The sequence below is a fragment of the Dendrobates tinctorius genome, unplaced genomic scaffold, assembly GCF_039654945.1.
Source record: "Dendrobates tinctorius isolate UK_male_01 unplaced genomic scaffold, ASM3965494v1 ptg000192l, whole genome shotgun sequence".
Taxonomy (NCBI): domain Eukaryota; kingdom Metazoa; phylum Chordata; class Amphibia; order Anura; family Dendrobatidae; genus Dendrobates; species Dendrobates tinctorius.
In genome coordinates, this window is record NW_027361859.1 from 3,197,360 (window position 1) to 3,214,584 (window position 17,225).

The 17,225-nt window shown below is 49.8% G+C and overlaps 1 protein-coding gene across 1 annotated transcript in view; it reads left to right on the forward strand.

Moving 5' to 3' along the window:
* Positions 1-6,233: 6,233 nt before the first annotated feature.
* LOC141055797 (uncharacterized) overlaps positions 6,234-17,225 on the forward strand; it is a 63,759-nt gene continuing 52,767 nt past the window's right edge. The window contains 6 exon segments of the mRNA XM_073552509.1: positions 6,234-6,342; positions 7,858-8,007; positions 8,137-8,316; positions 8,391-8,514; positions 8,598-8,695; positions 8,894-8,984. Coding sequence (XP_073408610.1) covers positions 6,316-6,342; positions 7,858-8,007; positions 8,137-8,316; positions 8,391-8,514; positions 8,598-8,695; positions 8,894-8,984 — 670 coding nt within the window. The 5' untranslated portion in view covers positions 6,234-6,315.

The following is a 17,225-nucleotide window of genomic DNA, read 5'->3' on the forward strand; positions in this document are numbered from 1 at the left end:
CGTACTCCTCGTACTCACACGGCTCCGCTAAGTAATCCTCATACACACACGGCTCCGCTCCGTACACCTCGAACACACGCGGCTCCGCTCCGTACACCTCGTACACACGCGGCTCTGCTCTGTACACCTCGTACACACACGGTTCCGCTCCGTACACCTCGTACACACGCGGCTCCGCTCCGTACACCTCGTACACACGCGGTTCCGCTCCGTACACCTCGTACACAAGCGGCTCCGTTCCGTACACCTCGTACACACACGGCTCCGCTCCGTACATCTCGTACACACACGGCTCCGCTCCGTACACCTCGTACACACACGGCTCCGCTCTGTACACCTCGTACACACGTGGCTTTGCTCCGTACTCCTTGTACACACGCGGCTCTGCTTCGTACACATGCGGCTCCGCTCCGTACACCTCGTACACACACGGCTCCGCTCCGTACACCTCGTACACACATAGCTCCGCTCCGTACACCTCGTACACGCGGCTCCGCTCCGTACACCTCGTACACGCGGCTCCGCTCCGTACACCTCGTACACACGCGGCTCCGCTCCGTACACCTCGTGCACACGCGGCTCCGCTCCGTACACCTCGTATACATACGGCTCCACTTCGTACTCCTCGTACTCACGCGGCTCCGCTAAGTAATCCTCATACACACACGGCTCCGCTCCGTACACCTCGAACACACGCGGCTCCGCTCCGTACACCTCGTACACACGCGGCTCTGCTCTGTACACCTCGTACACACACGGTTCCGCTCCGTACACCTCGTACACACGCGGCTCCGCTCCGTACACCTCGTACACACGCGGTTCCGCTCCGTACACCTCGTACACAAGCGGCTCCGCTCCGTACACCTCGTACACACACGGCTCCGCTCCGTACATCTCGTACACACACGGCTCCGCTCCGTACACCTCGTACACGTGGCTCCGCTCCGTACACCTCGTACACACGCGGCTTCACTCCGTACACCTCGCACGGCTCTCTGCACCGTACACACGGCTCCGCTCCCTACACCTCGTACACACACGGTTCCGCTCCGTACACCTCGTACACACGCGGCTCCGCTCCGTACACCTCGTACACACGCGGCTCCGCTCCGTACACCTCGTACACACACGGTTCCGCTCCGTACATCTCGTACACATGCGGCTCCGCTCCGTACACCTCGTACACACACGGCTCCACTCCGTACACCTCGTACACACGCGGCTCCACTCCGTACACCTCGTACACACGCGGCTTCACTCCGTACACCTCGCACGGCTCTCTGCACCGTACACACGGCTCCGCTCCCTACACCTCGTACACACACGGTTCCGCTCCGTACACCTCGGACACACACGTGGTTCCGCTCTGTACACCTCGTACACACACGGCTCAGCTCCGTACACCTCGTATACATACGGCTCCACTCCGTACTCCTCGTACTCACACGGCTCCGCTAAGTAATCCTCATACACACACGGCTCCGCTCCGTACACCTCGAACACACGCGGCTCCGCTCCGTACACCTCGTACACACGCGGCTCTGCTCTGTACACCTCGTACACACACGGTTCCGCTCCGTACACCTCGTACACACGCGGCTCCGCTCCGTACACCTCGTACACACGCGGTTCCGCTCCGTACACCTCGTACACAAGCGGCTCCGCTCCGTACACCTCGTACACACACGGCTCCGCTCCGTACATCTCGTACACACACGGCTCCGCTCCGTACACCTCGTACACACACGGCTCCGCTCTGTACACCTCGTACACACGTGGCTTTGCTCCGTACTCCTTGTACACACGCGGCTCTGCTTCGTACACATGCGGCTCCGCTCCGTACACCTCGTACACACACGGCTCCGCTCCGTACACCTCGTACACACATAGCTCCGCTCCGTACACCTCGTACACGCGGCTCCGCTCCGTACACCTCGTACACGCGGCTCCGCTCCGTACACCTCGTACACACGCGGCTCCGCTCCGTACACCTCGTGCACACGCGGCTCCGCTCCGTACACCTCGTATACATACGGCTCCACTTCGTACTCCTCGTACTCACGCGGCTCCGCTAAGTAATCCTCATACACACACGGCTCCGCTCCGTACCCCTCGAACACACGCGGCTCCGCTCCGTACACCTCGTACACACGCGGCTCTGCTCTGTACACCTCGTACACACACGGTTCCGCTCCGTACACCTCGTACACACGCGGCTCCGCTCCGTACACCTCGTACACACGCGGTTCCGCTCCGTACACCTCGTACACAAGCGGCTCCGCTCCGTACACCTCGTACACACACGGCTCCGCTCCGTACATCTCGTACACACACGGCTCCGCTCCGTACACCTCGTACACGTGGCTCCGCTCCGTACACCTCGTACACACGCGGCTTCACTCCGTACACCTCGCACGGCTCTCTGCACCGTACACACGGCTCCGCTCCCTACACCTCGTACACACACGGTTCCGCTCCGTACACCTCGTACACACGCGGCTCCGCTCCGTACACCTCGTACACACGCGGCTCCGCTCCGTACACCTCGTACACACACGGTTCCGCTCCGTACATCTCGTACACATGCGGCTCCGCTCCGTACACCTCGTACACACACGGCTCCACTCCGTACACCTCGTACACACGCGGCTCCACTCCGTACACCTCGTACACACGCGGCTTCACTCCGTACACCTCGCACGGCTCTCTGCACCGTACACACGGCTCCGCTCCCTACACCTCGTACACACACGGTTCCGCTCCGTACACCTCGGACACACACGTGGTTCCGCTCTGTACACCTCGTACACACACGGCTCAGCTCCGTACACCTCGTATACATACGGCTCCACTCCGTACTCCTCGTACTCACACGGCTCCGCTAAGTAATCCTCATACACACACGGCTCCGCTCCGTACACCTCGAACACACGCGGCTCCGCTCCGTACACCTCGTACACACGCGGCTCTGCTCTGTACACCTCGTACACACACGGTTCCGCTCCGTACACCTCGTACACACGCGGCTCCGCTCCGTACACCTCGTACACACGCGGTTCCGCTCCGTACACCTCGTACACAAGCGGCTCCGCTCCGTACACCTCGTACACACACGGCTCCGCTCCGTACATCTCGTACACACACGGCTCCGCTCCGTACACCTCGTACACACACGGCTCCGCTCTGTACACCTCGTACACACGTGGCTTTGCTCCATACTCCTTGTACACACGCGGCTCTGCTTCGTACACATGCGGCTCCGCTCCGTACACCTCGTACACACACGGCTCCGCTCCGTACACCTCGTACACACATAGCTCCGCTCTGTACACCTCGTACACGCGGCTCCGCTCCGTACACCTCGTACACGCGGCTCCGCTCCGTACACCTCGTACACACGCGGCTCCGCTCCGTACACCTCGTGCACACGCGGCTCCGCTCCGTACACCTCGTATACATACGGCTCCACTTCGTACTCCTCGTACTCACGCGGCTCCGCTAAGTAATCCTCATACACACACGGCTCCGCTCCGTACACCTCGAACACACGCGGCTCCGCTCCGTACACCTCGTACACACGCGGCTCTGCTCTGTACACCTCGTACACACACGGTTCCGCTCCGTACACCTCGTACACACGCGGCTCCGCTCCGTACACCTCGTACACAAGCGGCTCCGCTCCGTACACCTCGTACACACACGGCTCCGCTCCGTACATCTCGTACACACACGGCTCCGCTCCGTACACCTCGTACACACGCGGTTCCGCTCCGTACACCTCGTACACAAGCGGCTCCGCTCCGTACACCTCGTACACACACGGCTCCGCTCCGTACATCTCGTACACACACGGCTCCGCTCCGTACACCTCGTACACACACGGCTCCGCTCTGTACACCTCGTACACACGTGGCTTTGCTCCGTACTCCTTGTACACACGCGGCTCCGCTCCGTACACCTCGTACACACACGGCTCCGCTCCGTACACCTCGTACACGTGGCTCCGCTCCGTACACCTCGTACACACGCGGCTTCACTCCGTACACCTCGCACGGCTCTCTGCACCGTACACACGGCTCCGCTCCCTACACCTCGTACACACACGGTTCCGCTCCGTACACCTCGTACACACGCGGCTCCGCTCCGTACACCTCGTACACACGCGGCTCCGCTCCGTACACCTCGTACACACACGGTTCCGCTCCGTACATCTCGTACACATGCGGCTCCGCTCCGTACACCTCGTACACACACGGCTCCACTCCGTACACCTCGTACACACGCGGCTCCACTCCGTACACCTCGTACACACGCGGCTTCACTCCGTACACCTCGCACGGCTCTCTGCACCGTACACACGGCTCCGCTCCCTACACCTCGTACACACACGGTTCCGCTCCGTACACCTCGGACACACACGTGGTTCCGCTCTGTACACCTCGTACACACACGGCTCAGCTCCGTACACCTCGTATACATACGGCTCCACTCCGTACTCCTCGTACTCACACGGCTCCGCTAAGTAATCCTCATACACACACGGCTCCGCTCCGTACACCTCGAACACACGCGGCTCCGCTCCGTACACCTCGTACACACGCGGCTCTGCTCTGTACACCTCGTACACACACGGTTCCGCTCCGTACACCTCGTACACACGCGGCTCCGCTCCGTACACCTCGTACACACGCGGTTCCGCTCCGTACACCTCGTACACAAGCGGCTCCGCTCCGTACACCTCGTACACACACGGCTCCGCTCCGTACATCTCGTACACACACGGCTCCGCTCCGTACACCTCGTACACACACGGCTCCGCTCTGTACACCTCGTACACACGTGGCTTTGCTCCATACTCCTTGTACACACGCGGCTCTGCTTCGTACACATGCGGCTCCGCTCCGTACACCTCGTACACACACGGCTCCGCTCCGTACACCTCGTACACACATAGCTCCGCTCTGTACACCTCGTACACGCGGCTCCGCTCCGTACACCTCGTACACGCGGCTCCGCTCCGTACACCTCGTACACACGCGGCTCCGCTCCGTACACCTCGTGCACACGCGGCTCCGCTCCGTACACCTCGTATACATACGGCTCCACTTCGTACTCCTCGTACTCACGCGGCTCCGCTAAGTAATCCTCATACACACACGGCTCCGCTCCGTACACCTCGAACACACGCGGCTCCGCTCCGTACACCTCGTACACACGCGGCTCTGCTCTGTACACCTCGTACACACACGGTTCCGCTCCGTACACCTCGTACACACGCGGCTCCGCTCCGTACACCTCGTACACAAGCGGCTCCGCTCCGTACACCTCGTACACACACGGCTCCGCTCCGTACATCTCGTACACACACGGCTCCGCTCCGTACACCTCGTACACACGCGGTTCCGCTCCGTACACCTCGTACACAAGCGGCTCCGCTCCGTACACCTCGTACACACACGGCTCCGCTCCGTACACCTCGTACACACACGGCTCCGCTCTGTACACCTCGTACACACGTGGCTTTGCTCCGTACTCCTTGTACACACGCGGCTCCGCTCCGTACACCTCGTACACACACGGCTCCGCTCCGTACACCTCGTACACACGTGGCTTTGCTCCGTACTCCTTGTACACACGCGGCTCCGCTCCGTACACCTCGTACACACACGGCTCCGCTCCGTACACCTCGTACACGCGGCTCCGCTCCGTACACCTCGTATACATACGGCTCCACTTCGTACTCCTCGTACTCACGCGGCTCCGCTAAGTAATCCTCATACACACACGGCTCCGCTCCGTACACCTCGTACACACCCGGCTCCGCTCCGTACATCTCGTACACACACGGCCCCGCTCCGTACACCTCGTACACCTCGTACACACACGGCTCTGCTCCGTACACCTCGTACACACACGGCTCCGCTCCGTACACCTCGTACACACACGGCTCCGCTCCGTACACCTCGTACACACACGGCTCTGCTCCGTACACCTCGTACACACGCGGCTCCGCTCCGTACACCTCGTACACCTCGTACACACACGGCTCTGCTCCGTACACCTCGTACACACACGGCTCTGCTCCGTACACCTCGTACACACACGGCTCCGCTCCGTACACCTCGTACACACACGGCTCTGCTACATCCACCCTGTAAACCCCTCCTGACCCCACACAGAAACTTCCCCTCATCCAGCACCATGACAACCAGCACAGCAGAGTCCTGCATACACTGAGGCCCCTGATCATGTGACCCCTGACTCCTCCCCTCCTGTGACCTCATCCCAGGTCCTGTGCGCACAGAGCAGCCATATATGTGGAGTGCGGCTCTGCAGGTGGAGGTAGGTGCTGGAGCCCCGTTATTCTCTCTCAGGATTAGCCGCTGGTCACACTCGGCCATTTTTCCTCCCCATATAATAAATGCTCTTTACCATCTCTGTGCTGTTCCGTTCTCCATGTTTCCCCCCTGAATACACACGTTCTCCCCCGGTCGCTGGGGTCTGACCTGTGACCCTGAGCTCGGGCTCTGGGGGTCTGGGAGGTTTGTGCTCGGCCTCCGCAGCATTAGGGGAATCTGTCCCCACATCGGCCCTGTGTGAGCCCCTAATCTGCGGGTGACAGACGCTGAGGGCAGGGACCCCCGGGTGCCTCATACAGTCACGGCCATAAGTGTTTGCCCCTTATAAATCTCCCAGAACATTATTCCAATGACCCGTTTTGTTATCCACGTGCTGAGCCTGGAGCTGAGCGTCACACGGGCCCCGAGATGGCGATAACAGGCTGTGGGGTGACAGAAGAGCGCACTATAGGGCACCGACCGGATACATGGGGCATCGGTGGTGGGATAGTCGCTCACATTGTGGGGTTGTGAAACAACTATTAACCCTTTAAAGATCAGAGGTGTTTTCGTTTTTCGCTCCCTGCTTTCCAGAGCCTTAACTTTTTTATTTTTCCGTCAATATGGCCATGTGAGGGTTTGTTTTTTGCGGGACGAGTTGTACTTTTGAACGACACCATTGGTTTTACCATGTCGTGTAACAGAAAATGAGAAAAAAATTCCAAGGGCGGTGAAATTGCGAAGAAAAAGGGCAATCCCACACTGGTGTTTCGTTTGTTTTTCTCACTACGTCGTTCAGCGATTGTATTAATTCGGTTTATATATTGATAGATCTGGTGATTCTGAACACAATGATGCCAAATATGTGTATATGATTTTTTTTTATTTTATTTTGAATGGGGCGAAAGTGGGGTCATTTGAACTTTTATTTTTTTTATTTTTTTTTTTTAATATTTTAAAAAATTTTTTTTAACTTGCTTCAATAGTCTCCATGGGAGACTTGAAGCTGAACTGGTCTGATCGCCTCGGATAAATAGAGCAGGGCTGCAGCCCTGCTCTATGTATCAGAAATGCTCACTTGCTATGAGCGCCAACCACTAGGCGGCGCTCATAGCGATCCAGCAATGACAACCACAGGGGTCTTCTCCTGACCCCAGGTTGTCATGCCAACCCGTCAGCGACCCGCGGTCATGTGACACAGGCGTCGATGGGAGCAGGAAGCAACGCTGCGCATCCATGTTAAATGCCGCTGTCAGAGATTGACAGCATCATTTAACATGTTAACAGCTGCTGGTGAATCGCGATTTCACCCGCGGCTGTTCCACGCACATGTCAGCTGATCAGATGAACTGTCATGTCATGGTGAACGTAAAGAAGCAACAGATGAACACTGACGAAATAGTCACGAGTCATACATCTCGGCATCAATTCTGTGGTTTGTGATTGGATATAAAGTCTTCAGTAATTGTATTATTACGTGGGATTCTCTATGATGTTACATCTTCATCTTCTCATTCAGGTATCTACTATATCAGGTCCTCTCAGTGACGATCTTCTATATAAGAGAATTTTCCTGATTGACGAGTCAAGAATGGAAAGAAACAGGGACAAGATGGCGGAGAGGATATTACACCTCACCCTAGAGATCCTCTTCCGGCTTACTGGAGAGGTGAGAGATTCTGATGACGTCACATTACATCATTCTTATCTATGGGAATAACAGATGGACAGAACTGGAGAGGTGAGGACTCTGGAAATGTCTGTAGTGAGATTTATTATTGTGTCTCTCCATAACCAGGATTACACAGTAGTGAAGAAGACCCCTAGTGAGCGCTGTCAGGACCCTGTGTCTGAGGGATGGGGAAGACCGCTGAGCCCAATCACAGGACCTCCACCTCACCCCCTGATACATGAGGACATCGATGACCAGAAGATCCTAGAACTCACCTACAAGATGATTGAGCTGCTGACTGGAGAGGTGACACTGCTGGGACATTATATAGTAACACTATGAAGGGATCGGGGGGATGACAGTATCATTGTATGTGTCAGGTTCCTATAAGGTGTCAGGATGTCGCCGTCTATTTCTCCGTGGAGGAGTGGGAATATTTAGAAGGACATAAAGATCTGTACAAGGATGTCATGATGGAGGTTCCCCGGCCCCACACATCACCAGGTAATAGACAGGACTAAATACACACGGCCTATAATTATTTGTATGTAAAGAATGAATTCAGTCCCTGTATGTGTTTCCTCCAGATCTCTCCAGTAAGAGAACAACACCAGAGAGATGTCCCCGTCCTCTTCTTCCACAGGACTGTAAACCAGAAGATCCCAATGTTCCTCAGGATCATCAGGTAGATGGAGAGAAGGTGTCATGAGATCTCCCCTATGATGTGTAGACGGCTGTGAAGGTCTTGTGCTCAGTCTTGTTTTATCCCCCAGTATTATATGTTTTATACTTGTGTAATGAGAACGGAGGAGATGGCAGGATTATACATGATCATAGATGTGACTTCTCCATCTGTCTGTGACTTTTACAATATTTATTTCAGGGTGAATATCTGACCCATATTAATACTACAGAGACATATGTGAGGGGTGATGAGCAGTGTAAAGAGGAGATTCCTACAAATAACCGCCCAGGTGAGTAGTAGACTCTCTTTTTACTTATTCACTGTTTGGTACAATTTTGTAGACTTTCTATTGAATCCGTACTCTGTTCTGTGCACCTACCTCACGAGGTATGCATTTCTCATCAGTCTGTTAAGCAATTGGTGCTGGTCTCAGGAGCTGGACATCCACCGATCTGCTGGCAATTGAAGAGGACCTTTCATAATATTTTTTAGTTTAAACTGTATATATCAATATACAGCAAAAATGCCAATAGTAATCAGGGATTGACAATGAATTCTCACCCAAATGTATAATGTATAACAGCAAGTAAGATAAAATATAACTTTTAATACATAACTCTAAAAAAATCAAACCTAAAGTGTCACCAAAAGTGATTAAAACGAGATGACCATACATTGGGTAATCCCCAAGGGATAATTGAATGCACCCAAAAGCATCAGATAGGAGTATAGAATGCAGCTAATGTAATATCCAAGCAGCAATCTATATATGTTGGATACAGCATAAAAAATAGCAAAATGCCATAGCAAATTGCACTCATATGTTTATATACTGGCTAAACCAAAGAAAGGGGGAAGAGGTTCATAGCCACAAATAGATGAGAATAATAATAAAAGGAACAATCTCACCAATATTTTGCAGACGGTCAGGAGTCTCCAGGGATACTCATCATACATATGGATAGGCAGCAGTGGGAGTACAATACCCTGTCACAACCCTCATAAGCTGACCATTATCTGATCCCCAGACTGATGCGGTTTGGCTCACCGATAGTGCTACGGCACCGCGCTATGTGCTTTTATGAAAGTGGGACATAATGCACTCCCAGAGACGGCTTTTGCATGCCAACCGGAAGTGGGGCACCCGCCATCTTGGTTTTACCGGAAGTGGGGCATCCCGAAGGGCGTCTACTGTGTTTTGAGACGTCACCGGAAGTGGGGCATCCGCCATCTTGGTTTCACAGGAAGTGTGGCGTCTTTGACCAGTTAGTGCTCTGTACCCATGACGCTTTGCTCTGTGATGTCATGGGGGGCGGAGTTAATGCGAACTGTGGCGCGCACCTTGGGGAAGAATCACATAATGGAGGACAATTGATATGTAAAGTGAGAGTGAGTATACATGTGTGACTCACTGAATTAATTATGATGGGGCTGTGTGGATCGCCCTGATGATATAAATAAGCCCTTTTTCCTCCGCTCACTGCAGACAGCAGATAGTATTGAGAGCAGGAGGATGTATGTCTCTTAGCTTTAGCACTGTGGCACTTTTGAACAAGTTAGTCCCCTGAAGAATTACTTGGATGAAACGCGTTGGGACGCTCCTTGAAGGGAATGTGTAGGGCTTGTGCAATCTAGGGCTAGTTGTGGACTGCCAGTTGTCAGGGCAGGAGTCTGGGGATCAGATAATGGTCAGCTTATGAGGGTTGTGACAGGGTATTGTACTCCCACTGCTGCCTATCCATATGTATGATGAGTATCCCTGGAGACTCCTGACCGTCTGCAAAATATTGGTGAGATTGTTCCTTTTATTATTATTCTCTTCTATTTGTGGCTATGAACCTCTTCCCCCTTTCTTTGGTTTAGCCAGTATATAAACATATAAGTGCAATTGGCTATGGCATTTTGCTATTTTTTATGCTGTATCCAACATATATAGATTGCTGCTTGGATATTACATTAGCTGCATTCTATACTCCTATCTGATGCTTTTGGGTGCATTCAATTATCCCTTGGGGATTACCCAATGTATGGGCATCTCGTTTTAATCACTTTTGGTGACACTTTAGGTTTGATTTTTTTAGAGTTATGTATTAAAAGTTATATTTTATCTTAAACTGTATATATCACTAAAAAGAGGCAGAGGGGATGGCTACTACAGTTTTTTTTCTCCACTAAATTGAGGAGATATGGGCTATTAAAGTTTAGGGTGCCCAATATATACATTTCCCCTTCAGCCAAATCTTCCCTTCAACAAAAGGGGTGTTAACAGAGATTCCACTGGACGAGGGGGTTACTTGTTTCATTACCCAAACATGTGAAAACATAGTGATAGAGGGGAAAAATACCAAAAGCTCAGAGGATGGCAGAACAGGCATTTTTAGTTTGATTTAGCTGAGGATTCTTCACCTCTATTACTTTCTGTCATATGAGCACTTTGAGAGGAGAGCTGCTGTGTAGAGAGCCTTGAGCATTGACGATCATCATGTGAGCAGCATTTATCACATACAGCACTCCGAACCTACTACAGGTATCGGTGCAGCAGGTGCAGAGTGTTTTATGAGACAAATGCTGCTCCCACAATGATCTTCACACCACTGACAAGAATATGTTTTTACATTATTTTTTTTTTTTTTACCAGTGTACGGTAATTTCCTTCTCTGCAGAACAGTATTTCAAATTAAGAAGCAATTCCTAATTTTATCCTTGAAAAATAAATTTTTTGGTGGGCAGCTGAATAATATTATATTACATTTTTTGTTCCTGTGAAGTGTAGGCATCTCTTACAGGAGAAGGACATTAGGAGCCGTGAAGAAGCAATGACTCCTTTTATTCATTATTATTATTTAATGGCCTTCAGTGCCATCTCAAGCCATCGCAACTTGATGGATTAACTCTCTGTAGGGAGATCGATCTCGTGCAAGCCTTGATACGTCAACTGTTATATTGATAGTGTCAAACCATCAGGCTGCTGGTCTTGCTCTTCTATTGTTTCGACCATGATGTCCTTCACCATTGATTGGTCTCTTCATATAATTAGTGATGAGCAAGTATACTCTTTGCTCGAGTGATCTCCGGTAATTTTGGCATGCTCAGAGATTTAGTGTTTGTCAAAGCAGCTGCATAATTTGTAGCTGCTGGACAGACTGAATACATGTGTGGAATTCCTGTTTGTTAGGGAATCCCCACATGTATTCAGCCTGTCCAGCAGCTACAAATCATGCAGTTGCTTCGACACAAACTAAATCTCCGAGCACGCCAAAATATTCGGAGGACAACCGAGCATGCTCGGAAAAAACCGAGCAACAATGCTACTCGCTCATCACTACATATATAATGTGTCCAAAGTATGCAAGTTGCAGCTTTGTGATCCTTGCTTTGAGTGATGTGTCTTGCTTTATTTTGTTTCAAAATACCAAATTTCGAAGCAGTTGATTTTTCTTCTGTTTTGTTTCTTTCTTTTTCATAATACCTCAGCTTTTTTTTTTCTTCTCTCCAGTGAAACCAGCCTGTTGTCTGTTTGCGCAGCTTGACTGTTAATCTGTTTACGACCTTGGCCGTAGCCATACGTCCAGGTTGGATTGTACTTACCGAACTTGGATGTATGGATACTTCATGGCGTTTTTGCTTGCACAGAGGCTGTGCATGCACAATCGCCTCCGGTGTCAGCTGATTTTGACAGATGACAGCCGGCACTCAGTGCAAGAGTGGTGCCCGCACCACTTTCTGCGCTTTAACCCTCTAAATATTGCAATCGCAGCATTTAGCAGGCATGCAGAGGGAGGAGGCCACTTTGCACTCCGATCGGCGCCCCCACAATGTAATTGTGGGGGCCCAATCATTACCATGGTGACCCAATGTCAACATGATGACATCCGGGTCACCAGGCACTAGCTCGTTAGTTAGATCTTGCACAGTGCATGATCTAACTTGTGTCTGCAACAGGGCTGTGGAGTCGGTAAGCCAAACCTGCGACTCCGACTCCTCAATTTCCCTTACACGACTCCACGACTTCCACATATGTTGCTTATATTTAAGTGAAAAATTTATTGTAGTACAATGTGAACATCAGACATTTTTATGATACAATAATCAAGACATTTAGATAGAACATAATATTTATTGGAATACAACTTTAGAACACAAAAAACTGTAATAAATTGTAAATATTTAATACACTGTATTATATCGATCACATATATATATATATAGTGTGTGTATATATATATAACACTATGTAATAAACTATAAGTGGCAAAAAACAGTTTTCAACAAAAACATACTAAACAACATTTGTGCAGTCTATGAATTTGTTCTAAGAAATAAAATTGCCTCTATCAGATCCTCCTTCATAGAGGACCTCAAATCTGACCTAATAATTTTAAGGCTAGAGAACAATCTTTCTACACTAACTTGGGTTAGAGGCAAAGCCGTAACCACATGGGCAACATCTCTAACAATTTCCGGGTATAAAGGAATTGCCTCATGCACAGTCAGTTTTGATGAACGGTTGAATTTTTCTATTTCTTTGAAAGCAAGTGAACCATTTTGCTGAAATATGGTCAATCTGCTTGCTATAGGAGATGGAGTGAAATCTTTTTCCTTGTGACAACGCTTTGCCTGCTCCATGTCATCCAAATACTTGTCAAAGTCAAACTCCTCATCTGATGAGGCTGAAGATATGGCAGCAGTAGCACTGTCAGGACCCAAGTCCTCTTGCACCTGGCAGTCCTCCTGTAGGCCACTCATCCTAACTGCTACCGCAGTCAGAGCTTCTTTTCCTTTAGTAAGCTGTTGATCATCAAGCAATATACGATGACTTGGGTCCACATCAACAGCTGCCAGAAAAATTTTATTTTCCAATAGCTGTGTCTCTCTCCGTTTCATTGAAGCAGAAATGCCATCTGCGACTAAATCTCCTCTTTGGGACAGGCAAAATATCAAGTTCTTCCACTTCCTTATGAAAATGCCAGGAGTTAAATCCTCAGCTTGTAATTTTTTAGTCACGGTAAATAAGTGATTAAGCAATTCCTTCAATTCAGCCACCTGTGTCCATTGACCTTCATTTCGGGTTACCTGAGGGTTCGCCATATCTATAAGAAACGGTTTTAGCCAGGATCAAAACTAGGGGGGGGGGGCAGAACCTCATACTGTTCCGCAGAATCTCATACTGCACACCTCAGCTGCTGCAGAACCTTATACTGCACACTCCTACACTTGAAAATAAAGCCTGCACCTTAAGATGTGGTGAATGCAGTCTATTTATTCCAACTATCAAATGATGTTGATGTGTTACTGAAGACGGGCAATGCCTGTCCTGGGCATCCTTTTGGGCAGCTATGAGGTGTACCTGACTGGTGCTAAAAAAAAAAAAGGGAGTGTTAGTCTGTGTGCTACCCGGCTTTCATTCTTTTTGGTACAGATAAGATATGGATAGACAGATATGGATAAATGGATAGATAGAGCAGATTTCTAATCTGCTTTTGCTATTGAAAACATTATCTATGAGCTCAAAAACCTTTCAGGTGATGCGGTTTTTTAAAAAGCTGATCTGCTTTTGCAGATGACAAACGTACCCTCAAAAAACGCAGCAAAAACGCTGTGTGTGAATGGATTTCTTTTGGGGGCAAAGATCCATTTTGCTTTCCCAGAGTCTTTGTACTACTAGTAATGTGGGAGCCCCCTATACGTCCATTGACAAATGACAGACCAGATAGGGAACATGCTTTCTTTATGGACTGATTTGAAGGTTTTATTTGGATGATATTGAGCAGGCAAAGCGTTGCTGCAAGGAAAAAGATTTCACTCCGTCTCCTATAGCAAGCAGATTGACCATATTTCAGCAAAATGTTTCCCTTGCTCTCAAAGAAAAAGAAAAATTCAACCGTTCATCAAAACTGACTGTGCATGAGGCAATTCCTTTATACCCGGACATTGTTAGAGATGTTTTTTGCCACTTACATAGTTTATTACATAGTGTTTTATATATATATATATATATATATACTGTGTGTGTGTGTGTATGTATGTATGTATATATATATATAATCGATATTAATAGCAACAAAAGCCCCATAAATGTAAGGTGATATGGAGACAAGGGGAAAGAAACCCCCGCTCCAACGCCATATGCCCAAGCTCAAAATGGATATGCGTGCAGGGAGAAACATAAGAGCATGCGATCAATTGTATGTAAAAAATTTTTCCAAATGTTATTAAATACACATAATACAAAAGAAGTAACAAAAAGAAGTGCTCATAAATAGGTGCGGACAATATGTCCCATGGACCAACCCCTCAACTTACCCCAGATGGAACAAGACTGGTAAGAACACCATTGGGGGAAATATAACATCTATGTCATGAAGTCCTATTGCCATCCAGAGGCCAGAGTACTGCAGGTCAAATGGCCAGACAAAGTACAAGTGCTCATTGTATTAGGGGCATAGCGTGAATACCCCATAATTGTAAATCACCCCAGAGCTGCAGAAAAACCCCGTGGGTTAACTTACGAGAGAGGGGAGGAGGAGGAGAGCCCGGCGGTGAAGCCCCCGACGTGCGTTTCGCGACGTCCCCTGCCGCTTTATCGAGGAGGAGATGGCTGTAAATGTCCAAGTAGGGCCTTCAAATAGCCCTTGAACCCGGTCATGTGACCGGTATCCAGCCAATGATGTTGGCGCCATGGCGTCCAGAGGTCCTTCACTGCAGCCAGGCATCATACACAGTGCGCACGTGCCGGGAAAACCCGGGGCAGAGCACCGTGCATGCAGATACCGGCTGCAGCGCGGAGCCACGGACAACATGGCGATGCGCACGGCCAAAAAATGGAAACAACTATATGGAACCAAAATTGGGGGATATATAAAGGGGCCAAAGCAGAGTCATAGGAATTAACCCTAGCTTACCCCTATGTCCCCAAACTAAGCTATGCATGGGCACAGGAGTAATTTGCCTAAATAAGCATATAAAAGTATGATAAAATGAATATACATTACAGCCAAAGTAGAGCATAACATTCATCAAAAAGGTGTATAATAAATTGCATAGGAAATTTAACCATAAGTGCATCTCTGATGAAAAAACCTATGTCCACATGTGTAAGTAACACATAAATAAAGCATAACAACAGTTAGATATACAATAGGTTCCAAGTAGTTGCTTGATTGTAGAGAATAGTAGAAGATAGTATATCGGATCCACTATATAGGGCTAGACCGAAGCCAGACAAGGACTCACTGAATGAACTAAAAAGATAGGAATAAATAAAGAAAACAATGAATAAAAATTTTTATTTATTATTTTGTTTAAAAAAAAACAAACAAAAGAGGTTAAAAACAATCACTGCTGAGCAACATGGGAGATATAAGGTTATGTGGAACAATAAAAAGGAAAAACAGGAAAGTAAACATCAATACACGTACGTCCTCATATATCGGAACAAAGTATGAGGAAACGGGAACCACTGCAGATACCCACCGGGATTAAGGGTCTTGTATGGACATATATAGGCATTTATAAGAATGGGGTGAAACTTAGAAATTCATTCAGTCCTCTCGGGCTCATGGTATCCAGTTGTACAATCCATTTCACCTCCATTTGCCCGAGAACTTTTTTATAGTCACCCCCTCTTATACCCATATGAAGTGCATCGATACCCCTAATTTGAAGCAGCCCCGCATCACAATTGTGGTGCGCCCGAAAATATCGGGGAATGGTTTTGAGCTCTAACGGGTTGGACGCAGTCCTGGCCGCACCAATGTCCCGCACATGTTCACGTACTCGCACCCTCAGCTCCCTGGTGGTGAGGCCAACGTAAATTTTAGGACACGGACATGTGGCGTAATAGATAACATTTGACGTGCCACATGAAATCCGATGTCTGATCTTGTATTCTCTCATACCATCCGAGGAGCTGAAGGTGGAACAGCGCAGGACGTTGGTGCAAGCCAGGCAATGTCCACATGAGAAGGATCCACATATCGAACCACTAGAACCAAAGAATTTCTTGGGGGTAGGCACATAGTGACTCCGCACCAATAAATCACTCATATTTCTTGAGCGGCGTGGCGTCATGGATGGGGAGTGTCCCAGGGCATTCCTCGGGGCTGGATCTGTCTCCAAAACAGGCCGATGTTTTTGTAAGATGGCGCGCATATTACGCCATTCATGATTGTATGTAGAGATAAACCGTATGGGTCCATCTCTATTAAGCAAACCACTCTTATTAGTCGGTTGTAAAAGGCCACTACGTGGGGTGTGTCTTGCCCTCTTGACACACCTGCGGCTATAGCCCCTTGTCAAAAAACGATCGCTCAAATCATGGGCTTGCCTCTCAAATTGATCATTGGTGGAGCAGATGCGCCGCATGCGGAGAAACTGTCCGACCGGGATGGCCCTCACCGTGGCCGGATCATGGGCTGATGATGCATGCAATAAAGAATTGACGGAGGTGGGTTTCCTGAATACGGCTGTCTGGATGTGCCGATTCGCGTCGACCTCCAGGCGGACGTCCAGGAAATCCACACTCCTGTCA